The 19381-nt window shown below is 48.5% G+C and overlaps 1 protein-coding gene across 1 annotated transcript in view; it reads left to right on the top strand.

Annotated features, from left to right (window-relative positions):
* Positions 1-19381, top strand: part of Fhip1a (FHF complex subunit HOOK interacting protein 1A) — a 63650-nt gene that overhangs the window by 42556 nt on the left and 1713 nt on the right. The window contains exons 6-10 of the mRNA XM_048333659.1: positions 1258-1337; positions 9105-9295; positions 10050-11189; positions 16860-17038; positions 17332-17470. Coding sequence (XP_048189616.1) covers positions 1258-1337; positions 9105-9295; positions 10050-11189; positions 16860-17038; positions 17332-17470 — 1729 coding nt within the window. The remainder of the gene's footprint in view (positions 1-1257; positions 1338-9104; positions 9296-10049; positions 11190-16859; positions 17039-17331; positions 17471-19381) is intronic.

Below are 19381 nucleotides of genomic sequence, written 5' to 3'. Positions count from 1 at the left end.
ACATATTGACACCATCAAATAGTGAAAAGCTAACCCACAAAATAGTAGGAACATTAGTTGTGAGTCATGTATTTAATAAGGTACTTTACATAGAACAAAGAACTCAACAAAGGTATCATTGAGCCCCTTCCCCCTGGCTGTGATTTGTGACAATAGATAAAATAGATACCTAATTGAGACTGGGCAGAGGAGGTTTTGAGTGGTAATATTGTGAGGAAGGAAAGAAGTATTTCCAAGAGGAGATGGTACCTAACCTAAGTCCTTGAGAATTAGTGAGAGTTGCATTGTGAATAGATGGGAACAGGAATTCCAGGTGAAGGGACCGCGTGGGCAGTGGCTTGGAATTGGCAGATATTTTGCTTCTGACTAACTACAGGTATATGACTTCCCTTGAACAAAAGAGATGTTTCAGGGCAGGTCAAGTACAGCTATTTCTTTACCACCCCATTATGGATTTCATTGACCGGGTTTGAGGCTCATCCTGTTCCAAGATGAACTAGCACTTACTCTCCTGTACAAAGAATGAGAGCCTAAATTACTTAAATGGCCTGGAAGATTGATGAAAGCTTACTCTCAAAAGAGTACAATGGCTTTATAACATACCTTTGGGTATCACTGCTATTTGGAAGTTTATTTTTTCCCTTTTGGAAATCAGAGATTGAAAGACTTGGTGGTTTAAAAAAAAAAAAAAAAAGAACTTCTTTGAGAAGTACATCATCACACTCCAAGTGGTTTAGGAAATGGAACCAAGGAGAATATGTGTCCCCAAAGCTAAGACAGAAGCCGAGCCCTCAAAAAGACAGTGGACCAAGTTGCCTGCAGTTTTCTGTGAGTTCTGGCCTATGAATAACCAAGTCCATATTTAAAAGTAAAGAGGACAAATTACCTGAGGAGGAGAGGAGAGGAAAGGGGAGGGGATGAAAAGACATGAGAAGGAAATAGAGGAGGAGGGGGAGGAAGAGGAGGGAGAGGTGGAGGTGTAAGAAGCATGTTTTCTGGATCCTTAATGGCTGACGCTAAGAGACAGGTGTATTTGTAGGATAATTCTGCATATGACATACCCAGACACTGCCTTACCCCCTCCTATAGGAGAGCCCGTATCCTCAGTACACATTCTCTCTGGCAGCACTGTATGTTTTATAAAACTGCTGAGGGAAAGAAAGCCATTTTATTTTGTAATTCTGACTTACTTGACAGCAGTGGGAATGAGGGTTGTTGTTCTGGTATCTGAAATAGAATGTGTTAATGACTCTCCAGCTCTGTGTGGTGTCCCTGGCATTGTTCAGAACGCTCATCGGGTTACATTGCGAAGATGTGATGCTCCAACTAGTCTTAAGGTGAGTGACCTTTCCTTTCTTTTCTTTTTTTCCTTTAAAAACCATTTCATTCTGTGGTACTACTTTTATTTTACTTTAGTGATACGACCTAAGTAGGCTCCATGTTTCTAAGAATATTAAGAGTATCCGTTTAATCTTTGTATTTTATCCCAAGGTTGAATTTAGTTTTATTAGGAAAAGTTTTTTGGAGGGTTACGTGCATTATTTCATTAAAATGTTCCTGGAAATAATAGACTATTGAAATATTTTGCAGGTATTATGAAATTTCATTGATACGGTGGCTGGAATTCTTCCCCTGAAGGGCATTTATTACGGCTTTTCTCCAAATTGAATTTAATGTCTTTGATTCCCCCCCCCCCCCTTTGGCAATGGCTCACATCTGATGTGCACTCTCTGATCTGTATGTCTCAATTACATCCAGTAAATGCTTAAGGAAGTGCAATGAGGCCCAGGTGACCTGAAAGGGACTGGAATGCAAGGCGGCAATGCAGTGTCTTCCACAAGTGCCTGTGGGAAAGGTGACCTGAAGCTGTTGGGGGCCTGAAGGGGGGTATTGAAGATCAAGGTAGAGTGCTGTTAGGATGACTTGGTAATATAGATGGAAAGACTCATGGCACCAAATCCTGCCTTGGCCCAACTGGTGCCTCTTTGTCCAGTACCCGAAGGGAAGTAAGTATCTGTGTTTGTGAGAGAAAACGATGATCTCAGTGTTAGCTCAGGGTTTGGCATTGTCAGTTAGCGTTCTAGAAAGCACTAGGCTAGACCATGGTGTACTGTTCTTCCTTATCACTGACTCTTGGAATCAGCTACTTCAGTGAGCCTCCTCGCTGCCCCCCAACACTGCTGAAAATGCTTCCAGGCAGAAGGCTGGCCCAGAGCTGAGAGAGTCCTGGTACCTTAGTGATTATTATACGTAACACCAGTGGAAATGGCCTCAGGAACCCAAGGACCAGGAGAAATACTTCACTCCCAGGAGGAAAACTGTCGCCAGTGCAGTAACTGGGGCCGGCACTAAAGTCTACCTATGTATGTTTCCTGCTTTTTTTTCTTTTTTCTTCTTGTTTTGTGAGCTGTGGGCCTTGAACTCAGGGCCTTGGCTCTCTAGTACTTTACCACTTTGAGCTACAGCACCACTTCTGGTTTTCTGGGGGTTCATTGGAGGTAAGAGTCTTTCCTGCTTGGGCTGGCTTGGAACCAGGATCCTCAGATCTCAACCTCCTGATTGGCTTAGGATTATAGGCCACCAACACCTGGCCTATTTCATGTTTTTGTTTCATCTTTCTATAAATTGTGATACTGCTATAAGCAAAGCAGCAGACAGATTGAGACTTTTATCTCTCTTCAGATTTAACCAGAATTGTAAAGCAGCGTGTGTGTGTGTGTGTGTGTGTGTGTGTGTGTGTGTGTGTGTGTGTGTGTGTTTCTTTCATTACTCTCTTCTATCACTGGTCAAGATAAAGAAGTCATCATCACCTGTGAATGGTCTGCCCTGAGGAAGTGCTATTATTCCTTAGGGGTAGTTCTGGTCCCTTGTCATGAAGATATTAATTACTCCTGCCCTTCTCAGATTCCAAGGTGATTGCAAAGCGACTGTAGAGACACATACAAAATGGAAGCAAGGATGCCAAGTTTTTCTCCTGCTATCGTTAATTCACAGGCCCAGCAAAACAGCTTTTAAGCACCTCTAATGCTGACACGCTTTCCTTACTGGAGATAAGGGTGGATGAAGCAGAAAGCAAGGGAAGAGTGGGTTTGGCTTTCCCTGGTCTACCCGGGGCTTTTGACGTGTCGAGAGTGATTACCCAGGAAGGTGTGGTAGCATTTCTGCGTAGGAAGCTCTGGAAACCTAAAGGGGCATCAAGTGCCCTTCTGGGAAGAGCAGCCGGGGCAGCACTGCCTAGGAACTGGCCAGAAGTGCAAATTCTCAGCCTCCCACGAGAAACTCTACAGGCGAGCCCATGTGAGCTGTGCCTTAACAGATCCTCTAAAGCACCCGAGTGGACGCAGTGGCAAGTGTGAGCATGAGTGATTCTGAAGGACGGTGCGGGGTAAGCACAGCGTCCCGCGAAAGGCAGCCATCAAAAATGAATGAGAAAACAGATTGGGTATGATGGCGCATGCCTGTAATCTCAACGCGTTGGGAGGCAGAGGTAGGAAGAGCTTAGTGTGACGTGTGGTCCTAGGCATGAATACAAGACCCTATCTGTAAAGGAAACTAAAAGAGGACTTGGGGCTCAGGCTGTAGAACGCTTACTGGGTTCTGAGTTCAGTCCCTAGTTCTGTTTTTAGGAAAAGTTTGTGGTATGCTTTGGAGGGCCTTACAGAATTTTATGGGAGAGATTTTTAGGTATAAAAACGGTTTTTGAACTGTTTTAGATCAGGTCATCAGTGACTAATCTTGCGGGCCTTAGCACAGAACAAATCCCATGGTAAAGAAGCGCTCTGGGAAGTCTGTCTTGAAAGGATTACCTTAGCACCCATCAAGGCTCAGCTGACATGACAGAATGCATTAGTATTTAGCTGAACAACGTGCCTCTTTTTTTTTTTTATTGCCAAAATTGAGGCTTTTGCTCCAAGGTGGGTAAAAGCTGGTTGTATTTAAATGTTAAATTCTTAAATGGTGCTCTTTGATGTCGTGAAAAGCAGCTGTTTTTTCGAGGCAGCTGTGAGCCTGGCCTTGGTTGGAGGTGCGGAGCTTCCCCGCTGGGGAGGTCACCAGGGAAGGTTTGCTTGCTGGTTGTTCAGTGGCCTTTACCAGGGGAACTCTGGACCTTTTGTCTGCTCACAGTGTTGTGCTTGTCTTCAGAAATGGCAATCTCCACAGCTCCTTCTGAAACCCAGACCTGTACCTTATGACAAAGGAGAAATCAGCATGCTTGACATATGTCGGTGTCTAAGTTAGGGCTAGTCATTTTATTTTTTCAAAATTTTATTTATCAAACTGATGTACAGAGAGGTTACAGTTTCATACGTTAGGCAATGGATACATTTCTTGTACTGTTTGTTACCTTGTCCCTCATTCCCCCCTCACTCCTCCCCCTTTCCCTTTCCCCCCCTGAGGTGTTCAATTCACTTACACCAAACAGTTTTAGGGCTAGTCATTTTTATAGCAGGTAAGGACTTAGAGTTTCTACAAAGTGCTGGCAGGACATATTGCCACAGGGTCTGAGTGGAATGATGCACAAAAAGAGAAAAAAAAAGCCAGACTATACCAGAAGACCACTAGACCTCATGGTCTTCTTGATACACTGTATCCATGGACCATACATGATAAACTTGCAGGTCTGGAAGGAGGTAGAGTAGTGACAGATGTCTGAATGCCTTTTAAGGGAAGTATCGTATGATGAATAGACAATAACCAAATACCAATTTCTGGGGCAGTTCAAATGCTCAGTGTTTCTTTTCCTGTATGGTTGGAGATGGCTTTGAGTAATCTGAGTGTCTGAGTCAATAGTTACAAATTTGGGATTATTTTTACTTTCTGAATTTAAAATGTCTATGCAGATAAATACAGTTGAAATAAAAGATGCTTGACGATGAGCACATTTGTTTGTTTGTTTTTCATGGAGATGATGGTGACAATAATATGGTAGTATGGGTACTCTTCCTTGAATAGCCCCTCTAGCTCTAATGTGCTGTGTGGGGTGCCAGAGGCCCCCGGTTTCTGCTCCCCCAGCTCTGGCCCTCGCCTGTTCTGCATCTCAGTTGCCTCTCAGGTTATTAGAAGGACCCAACCATGGTGATAGCTTTGAAAACATTTTGAAACCTTGTAAGTATCACACAAACTTGAGGGAGGAGAATTGTCTAGAAAATGCACTTTAAACTATGGAAAAGAATACTGTTTCTGATTCAGAATCTGTCTGTGAATCATGAAAAAAATCTTTGTCCCGTTCGTTTCAAGATCACTTAAAAGAGCACAAAAAGCTGGTTGGTAATCCGTCCGTTTTGTTCTGCCTCCATAGCACTCGTTGCAGATAGGTGATAAACCTGTAGTTCTGACAGCCCATCAAGCAGTGAAGCTTGTATGAAAGCTTTCTCCTGAAGTTGTTTGTGGTGTGATAAATAATAACTGTATGTCAATTTCTGTTGCAACTCAAATGCTCTTAAATATTGGCATTTCATAGTGTTATGCTATTTGTAACTGTGATGTTTCCTTCATTTGGCAAAACATCAGAAGCAAGTTGAACTTAGATACCCCCAGAGAAGGGGGCATTTGCTGAGCAGAAAACCAAGGAGAAATTGGACATCTGTGTGTGTGTGTACTTTCACCACAGACTAGGGACAGGTGGCAACACTGACCAATAGGAAGGTGGCAAATGAGCCCCCGCCCCCTGCAGCCTGAGATTTCTAGTTGAGGTGAACTGAAGTTGCTTGATTCATTAGATGATCATTTTGAGTCAGGTTCAGATGGATGCCGCTTTGCTTGAGGAGCAGCTATGTGTATATACTTCAGGGCCATTCCCATCCTGCACAGGAAACGGGGTTCTGGAGATGAGGCTAGAAAAGCAGTGGGATAGGGAGAAGTGAATGGGAGAATTTGGCCCAGCGTGTTTCGAACAACAGATGGTCTTTCTGAAGTCTTTTTTCCTCTCGGCATTCGGTTGATCTTTACCTCAGGCCCTTTGCTGCCCTCCTTGCTTGTGGCGGCTTTGGTTCTATTTTCTTGTCAGTGTGGCGATAATCAGTGCACATGCTTTGTTTTTGTTTTCCTTTCTGGATTTTTTTTTTTTTTTTGCCAGTCCTTGGGCTTGAACTCAGGGCCTGAGCACTGTCCCTGGCTCAAGGCTAGCACTCTACCACTTGAGCCACAGCACCACTTCCCGCCTTTTTTCTATATATGTGGTGCTGAGGAATCGAACCCAGGGCTTCACGTATACGAGGTGAGCACTTTACCACTAGGCCATATTCCCAGCCCCAGTGCACAGGCTTTGTCATCGATTGTTTGTCACTGAGTTGCTCCAGGAGTGGCAGTTTATTTTAATGAGTGATGGCTAGGAAAAAGGAAAATAGACTGGAGTTGTAGAGGTTGGGGGAGAGGACAATCTAGATGAAAGTTTCTTCTGTGGGTGGGGGTGGGTGGGCGTTGAGTAATCTGGACATCTAAAGGCAATACTTATTAGTTTTGGATTTTGTTTACTTCCTCAACTTAAAAATCTCCCAATGAAATGAATACAGAATACACTATGATTGAAAGGATGCTTGATGCCAAATACCTGTCCTAAATATCTGAGTGATTATTTTGATATCTGGCATTTGGGAACTTTCTAGCATACTTTCTATTCCTACTCTTTCCCTTGAAATGCTGGAAAGACATAGGTTAAGGTGTGACTTATCTACACTTTCTGCCTTGATGTGAGGATCTTTCTAGAGCAGTCAATGCTTTGATTCCTAGGGAGGTTCCTTGCATTTGGCCGCTTTATTCACAGAAGCTCTTTCTCTAGCCAATGGGCCACCTCCCCCCATTCATTTATTCAGAAGACAGTCCCTAGCCTCTGTTGAAAGCAGGCATTTGCAAGCTTCCAAGAAGCCAATAACTCTTTATTCTAAAAGAATTTCACGTCACCCACTGGTGATATTTGATAAATAGCTCTATTAGCTAAGATGCAATGTTCCATTTTTTAAATACTTCAAACAGAGAGTGGAAGTCTATGTGTATCAACTCAAATCATGAAATATGCTTGTTTTGAACTACGAGTAGACATTGAGTCCCTTCGGTATATAGAAAAACATCAAAACAGTTCATCCCATAAATAATTAAGGACCCAAATAAGAAAACAATGAGTCCTGTGTACTGTGAATTTCCTGAGGCATCTCCAGCCTTTGGAAAAGAATTTACATCAGTGACCACAGGATGGGGTTCTTCTGCTCTCACCCCGGCACCTTCTGTCAGACGTTGGTTTCCTGTAAAGCATGAGCTCCCACCTCTAGGGTTCCCACAAAAGGGCTCTTCTATTTAATTAATTCACACATCTGTCCCCTGTCACCGGGATCACAGCAGCATCGGCCATGGTCTCCTTGCTTGCTCTGACTCTGGCCCCTTTTGTTGGTGCTGCTGACCGCCCCCCCCCCCGCCCCCAGGCAGAGGGAAGCCTGCCTCATGTAGAGCCTGCGGCTGCGGCTGCAGCTATGCTGTGTTCAGAGAGAGGTAAGAACGTCTCTCGCCCTAGCATGGCTCCTTGGCACCCAAGCCTCTGTACGCACAGATCCTCATGAGAAAGAGCCCTTCATTGTTTGCCCGTGGCATGTCCTTCTACAGGGCTCAGATCTGGGTTCCCAAAGCTGCTGCTCTCCTCTCTTTCCTTTTTGTTTCTGTTGCCCTCGGCTTTCACAAAACTGAAAATAGATACCACCACATCAGACAGGACGAGTGGAGCGTGTCTGGTCCTTAGCGACAGAAAGTTTACTGTACCTATGCTTGCAAAGGACTCCCTCACCTAGCTGTACTAGCAATTTATAGAGTAAGAAATAGGTGGCTGAAGGTTAGATGGCAAATTTGTCATTTCATACGTGGAAGGTAATGTTAAAGCCTTCCCATAAAAGAGAATTGAATGGTTTGACTAGGGCTCCTGAGGTGTCAGGGTCATTAATATAACTTAGGTTTTCCTCATTTGGATCAACAGGAGATGTGGGAGATGACTCGTTGTTTACAGGCCCTGAGACATATCCTGCAAGTTGTGCTTTTTATCTTTTACACAGGAACCTTAATCGTAGGTTGTTTTCCTTGGTACTGCCTTTGTCTTGGAAGCTGAATGCAGATACCGAGAACACTCTGCTTGTGGAAAGGTTGGGATTGTTCACAAAAGGGCTCAGGCCACTCTTGGACACCATTGGTTCTGGCTGTGGGTCCTTTTTCCATCTTGCTCCATCTTTGTTGTGTGGGTCTTTTTCTGGTAAGAAAGACATCTACACACATTAGTGCACCCCTGAAGCCCACTGGGGTGCTGCAGGTATGTCAGAAATGATTGCCCAGCTTTCCTTGTCTCACCCATGATGACAGCCAGGTGCTTTAGATGACCCACGATATGTGAAATGGGGCCCACATTGAGTGCTGACAGCCTCGAGAACAGAAGGGTTCATACTGTGCCTTCATTCAGTAACCACTATGGGCTAGAGTTTTCAGGATTCTAACACAAACTGTTGAGGCGGGTTCTTGGTCTGGTACCACATTGTACTGAGGAGGCAGACACTGAAGTGGCTGGAATACAAGGCAATCATACTTTAATCACGAGCACCGTGGAGGGAGAAATGGGCTATGCCTTGGAGTAGGAGCCAGGAAGCCTTCCCAGAGAAGGGGTCACTGAAGCTGGGCTTTGTAGGATGACGGGTCGTTTGTCAAGCAGAGCGAGGGGAAGGCACACTGCAGGGGAAGGTGACAGTCGCTATGAAGGCAGGAGGGTAAAGAGGGAGATGAGGAAGTTCACAGAGGTTAAATCAAGAACGCCGGGGAAATGCCTCACAGAAGGGCACTTCCATCAGAAGAAAGCATCCCCGGAATCTCAAGTAGTAAAGTACCTACTTAGCAAGCATGAAGCCCTGGGTTCAATTCCCAATAATGCCCAGGACAGCAAACAAACAAAAGCAGCCCTGGACAAGTCTCAGGCAAGGGAGGGAATGGCTGGCAGTGGCTGGTGGTAGACTAGAGGGAGGGAGGGGGCGGGGCAAGTCCACCCCCAACCACTACTAATTCAGATGACACTTTGGGACACGGATCCTGATGATGGTTAGGAAATCACAGCCACTAAGCATGGACTCTTCTTGTCCTTCTAGGTACCTGATGCCCTGCAATCATATGATGCTGAGTCAAAGGTGGGCTGTGAAGGAAAGAGACTGTTACTCGGTGTCCGCGGCCAAGCTGCTGGCCTTGACCCCCATCTGCTGCGGCAGCGGGATCACCTTGACGCTCGGGAACCTGGAGAGGGATTACATCCTTTGGTCAAAGTGCACGCACGACAACTCAGGTCTGTAAACCCTGGGCCAGACAAGGGATAAAACATGATCTTGTTTACTTTGTGAATAACTTGGTCAGTTACCGTCTCAAGAACTCCCCCCCCCCCCACCACCCCAAAACTTGCCCGGAACCACAGTTCTCCCAATCTCAGCATCTTAAATAGTTAGAATACAGGCATGAGTCACGGTGCTCAGCTAGGTTAGAACTTCTAACGCATAGGCACAGAATGCATTCGCAAGCTGAAACGACTGTTTTGGTTTCCATGTGACCTAATTTGGACATACCAATTGAGATACATATTTATTATATCTTGGTAATTCCCAGTAAGAGCACAATGATTTCATTGGCTTTTCTAAAAACTCATGAGTTTTCTGCAGAAAAACTGGCTCTCAGATTCATAGATATTTACAACCAAAGTGAAAAACATTTCAATGATTACCCGTTGTGTGGCGGATACTACATTAGGTGAATTACCTAATGTCATCCTCTCTCCCTGAGAAGTGGCTCTGATCAGCTTTTCTTTCTCTAACAGCTAATGTCAAATACTTTTTCTGATGGCTGCGGCCAGCATCTGGCCATTTACGGTCTTAGAACTTCTGTGAGAGTAGAGTCTCTGTCATAGTCTTCCCTCATTAAAACCTTATCGCCTTTTCCTACTCAGAAACAATTGAGTCATCAGCGACTACACCTAACGTGGCTGGTAGCAGCGGGTTATGGAAGGCTTTGCATTCTCCGCCTCGCTCATTCTATCTGCTTGTGTGCAGGGACCGCAGAGCAGCCGCCGTCTGCGGAGCCCTCCCCCGCCGCCTGCATCGTGGAGTACGGGAAGGCGCTGGACATCAGCTACCTGCAGTACCTGTGGGAGGCCCGCACCAACATCCTTCGCTGCATGAGGGACTGCCGAGTCTGGTCGGCCCTCTATGACGGGGACTCACCCGACCCCGAGACCTTCCTGCACAGTTTGACCGGGGAGAGCCATCCGGGCTTGGCCTGCCCGGAGTCCCGGCACTTTCAACAACAACAACGCCCTGGGACTATGGGGCCTCAGCTGACTTCAGCCAAGGACAGAAGCCAGACAGAGCTGGAGTGGGATGACAGCTACGACACTGGCATCTCCTCCGGGGCCGAGGTGGGCTCCCCTGGGCCTTACGACGATGTGGAGACATCCGGTACTCCTGGTCCCGTGGATCCCCCTAAACACATCCAAGAGATGAAGAAGAATGCCATCCTGCTCTTCAAAGGCTCCTACATCGAAGAGTCGGACTTCCAGGATGATGTGATGGTATACAGGCTTTGTGCAGAGAAGGACTCAGAGGAGGCCAGGAACTTGCCCGAGGAAACAGGGCCCCCAGCCCAGGCCCAGAGCAAGGGTGAGCAGCCCCCTGTGGATGATGGTCCCCTCCCCAGCCCCCCACCAGAGGCAGATGTAGAGGAGGAGCCCAAGAGGGACGGTTCAGACTTGCTCCAGAACACGCCCACGGAATCAAAGCAAGACAGTGCTCCCGAAGTCAACTCCGAGGTAGCAGCCCCCATCTCTGAAGCAGAGCCCCGTGCAAATGTGCCCCTCGTCAACCCAGACAGCGAAGACCTCCTTGCCCAGTACGACCAGATCATTCAGCAGCTGGATTCAGGCACCGAGGGCTTGATGGACCAGGGCTTCCCCACACCCGATCCCTTCCTTCTTCCGAGGGAAGAAGAAGTGAGAGAGGAGGAGAGCAAAAGAGAACAGGAGGAGAAGGAGAGTAATTCTCTGTCCTTGGGGGACAAGGACATAGAAGAAGAGGACGACGACGACTTTGACTCGTTCATGGCGGAAACTCCTGCTGTGGAGACCATGCCCTCCCCATTTGGGGGGGGAGATGCCGGTTACCGTCCTGTGAGGACTCAGAGCACCCCGTTCACAGGTGATGACCCTAAACTGCTTTGTGGTTTCAGCCCTCTGAGAGCCCTTGCACACGTGTGAACAGGGTAAGGTAGGTGGACATGAAGAGCATTATCGGTTTACCTGACAGAGGAGGGAAGACATTTTTGTAAAGAACAAAGAAGGGTGGTCTCATTTGTGTTTTGTCAGAAGAAAGCAATGGTTTTCTTGCTTGCTCAGCTAGTGAGGGGTTCAATGGTACTGTTCAATAGCTTTTCTTGATGCATCTGTGACACAGTAATAGGACTGATCAAACCCTACTGGAATCCAGTCTTCTGATTTAATAGCCCCATTTCCTTTAGTCTGGTTTATTTTTCTCCTTGGCCCTTGCTTGTATGCATACTTTTTGGAATTACAAGCTCCCCTGCTGGAAAGCATGCTTCCGCTGGGCCGAGACGTGTTGTTCCCTGTTCTGTCCCTAGCAGCTGAGCAGAAAGCAAAGTCCCCAGGAGGTACTGGGAACGCGTGCCCAATTGACAGTGACCATTTGCACACATCAGAAACCACTGGGGCTTGTTGTGTCTTGGCCTTGCAGCCACAGAATCGGTACTCCAAAATTAGGAGTCTAGATCCATAAACTCTGCATTCTTCCAGGTGGGTGTGTTCAAAAGGCACCTGTCCAACTCTACAAGAGGCAAAGAGGTAGGAGGGGATGCCCGATGAATGGGTTAAGGTGAGGAATTAAGACAAGAAACAGCACTCAGTGTTAAGCAATAAAATCTGAATCCACGAGCGGTGGTGTTGAGGGAATTTCTACAGATGAGAGGGCCCAGAAAGCTCAAAGGAGACTGGAGTGTCCGGTCACAAAGAGAGGTGCCAGAAGAAATGAGTGACACAAAGACACAGACGGTGGCCTTGCAGTCAGGCCTATGCGTAGATCGTAGTTCTAGCCACTTGCAAGCCATAGGGCCTCAGCATCCCCGGACTGCCATTTGCCCATGAGGACAGACTGAGCTGTGGGGAGTGTGTGGTTATGGTATCATCCCCCACAGCTGTCGTTGAGAGGCCTGCTCTTCACTGGCAGTGACAGGCAGCCTGGTGAGGGATGGCCGTCCCCATCTTCCGGGGGGCCCCTGAGAGAGATGAAAGCAGATGCCCTCTGGTCCAGTCATGGAGGTTTAATGCGATTTTCAAGGAGCTCTTTCCCTCTCCTCCCCCAGCATTTGTTCATCTATTTATGGATGCCTGGAGATTTACTTAAACAGGGAGAAAGCCTTTCATTCCACAATTATAAGGCTTGGGGTTCTAGCTGAGATAACATTTCAGTGTGAAGAACTTTTAATTAAAATTCAATCATCCAGTCAATCATAAGTAAGAAGGATTAGATCGCGTCACATTTTCCTGATGAGGAGGGGAGTGTACTAAGCTGGGGTTGCTGAACAAGGGCAGGGCAGGAGTCAGTGACAGGCTATTCAGTGTTGCCGGGAGCCTGCCTGCGCCACCCAGTAGGAAATGCCCTTGTCCTACAGGCGTTCTGTCGGACATAGGGATTTCTCTGGCCAGTGAAGGCTGTTCTTTACACCGTCACCTCTCTGTCAAAGAAGTCTCACCCCTGGAAAAAGTGCTAATAGCTTGAGGTATCAGGGAGCTAATACAGTACCTTATTAAATAAGTACTTCACATATGATCCATATTAAAGTTGTGGAGTCATGTGACCGCACATGAAAGACCAGCCTTTGTGGTGGCATGGAGAGTGAGCACTGAGCTAGGGAGAGGCCAGTGCAGCGAGAACAAGGGGAGACTTCAACAACCGAAGGCCCACTGACGGGACACTGGCTTGCCTAGGCAACACCTAACAACCAAGTGTCTTCTGACCCGGAGATCACTTAGACAGTTGGTATGGGAAAGTCTCCAACACACACATACACACACAGAAGCATATACACATGCGGACACACACACAGGAGGCAGGATAATATTCTGGCTTAAGGCACTGGAAATAGACTGTCTGAATTGAAGCCCTGACTCCACTATTTACTATAGCTGTCCACATTTAAAATGCTGCCTTATCTTTAAATGGGATAAATAAGAAACATACTTTCTAGGGTGGTTGTGGGTAGTAAGTGCATTGGGACATGAAAAGTGCTTGGAATACTGGCTGGCGCATGGGATGTACTTCATAAATATTTGGAATAATAACATAGCTAGTATTATTATACATAGAAAACATTTTTGGAAGGATATAGTAGAATCTGCTAACAGATTTCTCCTGGAGGGAGTGGCTTGTTTTCCATTTCTTATACACACACACACACACACACACACACACACACACACGCACACACACACGCACACACAATCTTTTTCCAGCTAGTAAAACAGAAAAATCAGTTTTTGAGTCCATACTGGAAATGATGAGATGCTGACAGAGAAAGAGCTGTCAGGGGAGGGTGGAGGTCAGGCCCACATTTATGTTGTTTCTGAGGTAGAAGTGGAGCTGCTCAACCGATGATGGCAGCTGCATGCTTGGAGTTAGGAAATGCAGGGAGGAGGAGCAGGGTTGATCAAGGCAGGGATGAGGACTCTTGAAGAAAGAAAGGTCTCTCACAAGAGAGTGACAGGGAGTGATGGTAGAGATGGGCCTTAGTCATTCTGAAAATCCGAGCATCCGATGGGCTGTATGTTATGGTTCCATAACTGTGGCAAAATGCCCGAGACAATCTCCTTATACATGGGAGGGTTTCAGCTCATGTTTGCTTGGCCCCATTTTCTTGGGGCGTGTGGTAGCATATCGTAGTGGTTGATGTGTGACAGGGGAAGTTGCTTACCTCATGGTAGCCAGGAAACAAAAAAGGAGAAAGAAGAAGAGCGCCGGAGTCACCCCAATATCCCCAGCCGTGTGCATGCCTCCAGTGACCTAACTTCCTCCCACTGGACTCTTCCTCCTAAAGTGCCCACCCACCTTCCAGGAACACTTCCAACACATGAGCCTTTGGGGGCACTCAGATTCAAATGATAGCAAGTGGGGAGTTTGTCTGCCTTCCCAGGAGAAGAGAGACTGAACACACCTTCCGTCCACACCTGTGGCTCTCCAAGTTGTCTTCTGATTTTCAGCTGCTGGCCGGTTCCCTAGCAACTTCATTTTGCTAGGCAGTTTTCTTTTGTTAATGTGATAGGAATCGTCTAAGAATAACGTAGCAATTGGAAAGGGCTTAAGGCATGTGTACTTTCTATTGCCCAGGCCTCATTGGTGGGTGCTGATGGCTGTCTTCTGGATTTGACCTAATGCTGTGATTACTCAAGTAGCACACTGATGTCATTGTGATCTTTTTACTTTTCACAATGTGTGGGGGCCAAGTAACTTCCTCCTTTTGAGACTCTTCCTGCCCAAGCGTGCCCTCATGCACCTGGAAGGGAGGAGACACTGGGCCAGGGACTGCAGGGGCGTGGGTAAGAGGGGCTAGGAGCGACTGGACCCAAGTGGAGGAATGGAGGACAGCAGCCCTCCCCCGAGGAGCCCTTGGAAGGCCAGCGTTGTGCTAGGGGGTCATACGAAGAGCACCGGTGCCATTTCTAGGGCTCTCTATGAGAAAGCCATCGATTGCTTTCCAACCAGGTTTCCAGTCTAGAGTGTCCAGGTTTTTCCATCCATGCCTGACTTTCCTCCCACACCGGCTCTGCCTCCCATCCCAGGGATGAGGAAGTAGAACCAAGCTCAGCACCACGCACCAGGGGCGACACTTCCCCAGGTTCCGGAGGCCTCTGCACAACATCCTCAGCTAGAGGCAGAGTTATGTCAGCTGCCCCCTTACCTCCCGGCTTGAGTGCAGGCTTGGGCTCGCTGTTCTTGTTCCTCACAGAGACCTGTTTCCATGGAAAGGTGTCCCTCTCAGACCCCGTGAGGGCTCTGCACGAGGCCCTGCGAGATGAAGTGTGCTTTTGTTCAACCCACATTAATGGCAGTGAAGTCTTCAGAAGGCATGTCTCATCACGGAGGGCTGCGCGCTTTTGCTATAAATATGCCAAGTTTAGTGGCATCATCAGTAGCTCCCCTGGGTGGAATACACAATTCTCATCAATCTTGCTTAGTGGAACATTTTTATGGTTAAAAAATGGAACATCTTCAAGTAATTTTATTATTCACACACACACACACACACACACACACACACACACACACACGTATATTACTCTGCCTTCAGTGAACTCACAAAGTAAAGTATGTTAATTTTCCAGTGACCCATAGTTGGTGAGGCTTCTTTTTGTCAGTTTTGGCTTCATGAACTGCCTTGGGTAGCCATATAGATTTCCTTTTCAAAGAGCCCCATAACACAAGAGGCTCAGCCTCCACCCCCATCAAATCAGCATGCTTACTGAGTTGCTGGGCCTTGCTTACCCCTATATCTTACCCCCTCTTCTTCTTCTTTTTTTCTTTTTTTTTGCCAGTCTTGGGCTTTGAACTCAAGGCCTGACCACTGTCCCTGGCTTCTTTTTGCTCAAGGCTAGCACTCTGCCACTAAAGCCACAGCACCACTTCTGGCCATTTTCTATATATGTGGTGCTGGGGAATCAAACCCAGGGCTTCATGTATACGAGGCAAGCGCTCTTGCCACTAGGCTATATTCCCAGCCCTTACCCCCCTCTTCTTCTACATTGCCGTACTTGGGGAGGCAGGAACTTCCTCGGAGGTATTTGCAGGATAGACATATGAACATAGTTTATCTTAGGGTGCATGTTCTTTAGACACAAAGATGTATTTGTTTGTTTGCTTGCTTGTTTTCTTCAGCATTAGGGGTTGAACTCAGAGCCTCCCACATGCTAGGTAGCAGCTATACCACTCGAACCACTCCTCTATCCCTTTTTGGCTTTAGTTTTTGTGATAGTTCTGTGCTTCTTGCCTGGGTCTACCTTTAGGCTGATTCCTCCCTCAGAGCTAGGATCACAGGTACACACCATCACACCTGGCTTATTGACTGTGGTGAGAGTCTTGCTAACTTCCTGCCTAGGTTAATCTCAAACCTTGATTCTCCCTATCTCTGCCAGGATTACAGGCATGAGCTACTGTACTGGCCACAAGAGAACTTGTTGTTATCAAACTTTCAGTAGCCTCTAATGCTTGCATCCTGGATGAATATCATATTTTGAGCACTGGCATCTGAAAGATGTGTAGAAGTACATTTTAGGCCAGGTGCTGGTAGCTCATGCCTGAAGTACCAGCTACTCAGGAGGCTGAGATCTCGAGGATTGAGGTTTGAAGCCAGCCCAGGCAGCAGAAGTCTGTGAGATTATTATCTCCAATTAACCATCCAAAAGCTGGAAGTGGAGCTGTGACTGAAGTGGTAGAGTAACTAGCTTTGCGCAAAACAGCTCAGGGACAGTGCCCAAACCCTAAGTTCAAGCCCCAGGACTGGCACACACACACACAGAAAGTATATTCTAATTAACTAAAAATATGTGTCATCCAAGTTTTTAGCACTGATGAGACAACTTTCAAAGTAATAAAACCACTTGTGGAGTCAGACTACTTGTTTCCGTGGCTAGTTTCCTGCCTCCTCTTTCCCTTTGTGGAAATTCTTGGTCTTCCGTTAGGTCCTAAAGCAGGCGAGGCAGACGTGTGTGCCTGCGTGGGTTTCCACCCGGGTGATTCACCCTGGGTCCCGAGGAAACAGGCCCCCGGCACCCGGCCAGCCCTGACGCTGTGCTCCGTCCGCAGGCCCATTCATCAGCGTGGTCCTGTCCAAGCTGGAGAGCATGCTGGAGAACTCCCTGCACGTGAACCTGCTGCTCATCGGCATCATCACACAGCTCGCCAGCTACCCCCAGCCCCTCCTGCGCTCCTTCCTGCTCAACACCAACATGGTCTTCCAGCCCAGCGTCCGCTCACTCTACCAGGTGCCGCCCGGCCTCAGACCCGTCCACCTCCATTCACAGTCCTCCTTCCTTCTGTGACTGGCGTTTTCCAGAAATCCCAGTGTCCTCACTCATTTGCTCTCCTACCCTGTCCCTAGGAAGCCGGCTGTGTAGATTATTCTAGACAAAGTCTCCATTTAGTTGGATCCTTTAAGGTACACCGAGGCAGTTAAAAACGAGCGAATTAGACCTAATACTGTAATAGTCGAGAGGTTCCTTGGTGACATGGCGGACTTCCGGTGGGAAGCATTCCTAGCAGTGTTTTTCTTTGACAGGTCCTGGCATCGGTGAAAAACAAGATTGAGCAGTTCGCCTCTGTGGAGAGGGATTTCCCGGGCCTCCTCCTCCAAGCGCAGCAGTACCTGCTCTTCCGGGTCGACATGGCTGATATGAGCCCTGTGGCACTAACCAAAGGTCAGCTCACATTCTCGCTGCCCTTCCCCTCCTCCTCACCGCCCTTCCCCTCATCCCCTCTGCCCTCCCCCTGCTCCTCCAGGTTCCCACGGGCTGTGGCCCTACCGCACCCAGGAAGTCCCTAGACACAGTTGCGTTCTACTTGCAGGGAGGAGGCTCCTGGCAGTGTTCAGATCTAAAGCCGTACCTGGCCTGTGTCCTAGAACCCAGTGTGATGGGCTGTGTATTGTTTTCTTTTCTCTTTCCTGGCTAAGAGTGACGCACGGGAGGCGCTGGCCTGGGGTGCAGGTGGTTGCGGGATTGTGCGGGGCCATAGCTCTCAGGAGGCCGGGGAGTGGCACTGCGTCTATTCCCTGGGGCCAGTCTTTGGTCCCCTCTGCCTTGAAGATGGACTCTACTCTCTCTCTGTCTTCAGAGGTGTTTGAGGCAAACAAGTCAGTGTGCTAATAACTATGGGACGTGCCAAGAGAAGAGTGTGGGACACATTTCCCCCTCACCCTGAAGATCTTCCTACTTCCAGTCTCCAGCTCCTTCATTTGCACCTTTTCCAAAACACCTCCTAGTCCTGACATGTATTTGTAGTTCCTCACCCGTTTCCCTCCTCCCCCCCCCCCCGCGGGGCATTTCCCTCAAGAGGGGCTTGTTTGTGGACCTTTTTATGAGGGGCGTTAACTCAGGCACCTGCAGAACTGCTGGTCGTGCAGGCCCCGGGCTCCCTTTGCCTTCGGGCAGCCCCGGCGTAGAATGAGCCTCCTCCGGGGCCACCCCAGCAGCAGGGAGAGACGCTGCTCAGAGCGGGCGCCACCATTCCTGCGACGCAGCGTCCGAGGTTCAGGCACCGCCAGCTTTTCCTCTCCCCACGAAAGTCCTTCGGCAAGGGACTGTCCTTTCCTTGTGTTTAGCTACCTTGAGTCCTTTAACCGATCCCTCATTCCACAAGGAAGGCCGCCAGGCTCCAGCCTATTCGACAGTGAACAAAACAGATGTTACGTGGTGGGCTGGTGCCAGGTGGGGCTGATAAGAGCTCGGGGGTGCTTTGTGACACTAGAGGCAGCCCCCCTTGCCTCCGGCAGAACTCCTTAGGCATCTTCCATCTTGTCCCTGCTCCTCACCACTCTCCTGCCCTCAGTAGCTGAGTCTGAGTCTCTCTCCGATCTGGGATGAGAAGACGAGCTTTAGCAGTCACGCGTTTATTCACAGGTCAGACTAGCGCTCCCTCCTCCCTTCGGAGGAGAGAGGGGAAGGAGGGCGGTGGGAGAAGGAGGGTAGAGGGAGGAAGGTGGGGGGAGGAAGGCCAGCCAGCTAGGAGGCTCAGGAGTAGGACGGGCTGTCGGCCACTCCCTGCACTCATTCAGAAGGCACGTGGGTTTGATCTTCTGTGAACACGTGTTAGAGGCTCTGAAAGACACAGCCACAGATGAGGGCGTGGCCTCAGCAGTGTAACGGGGGGAATGACGGGTCCACAGCAATGCCCTGGAGGATGACTGGACTGGACGGTGAAGGAATCAGGAGCCAGAGCAGGAGCGACCTCCGCGAATGCTTGTGAAGTCAGGGGCGGCTCCGCCGATGCACACACGATGGTCCACACCTACTTCCCAGTCCCTGCGCGCTCCCTACCCAGTCCTTACGTAGCTGTAAGGAGATGAAGCGCAGAGGGGGGAACCCCTGGCCTCACATGACCCAGCCGGTCGCCGAGGTGAGTCTGCGCTCGGCCTCCGCCCCGGGGCCTCTCAACGAGGCAACTCGGGTGGGAGGCGGCGCGGTGCGCAGTGCCGGTTCTGGCCCGGGGCCATGCCCACGGGTGTCCAGGCTGCTTTGCCAGCCCTTTGGAGAGCTGTGGTGCTGAGGACCAGCCTGGGGCTGGCGAGGAGATGTCCACGGCCAGCTGTGGACCCCGGAGACATCACCACT

Source organism: Perognathus longimembris, chromosome 24, assembly GCF_023159225.1.
Source record: "Perognathus longimembris pacificus isolate PPM17 chromosome 24, ASM2315922v1, whole genome shotgun sequence".
In the NCBI taxonomy this organism is placed as follows: Eukaryota; Metazoa; Chordata; class Mammalia; order Rodentia; family Heteromyidae; genus Perognathus; species Perognathus longimembris.
Note: the sequence above shows the minus strand (reverse complement) of the source record. Positions and strands in the feature narration are given on the sequence as shown.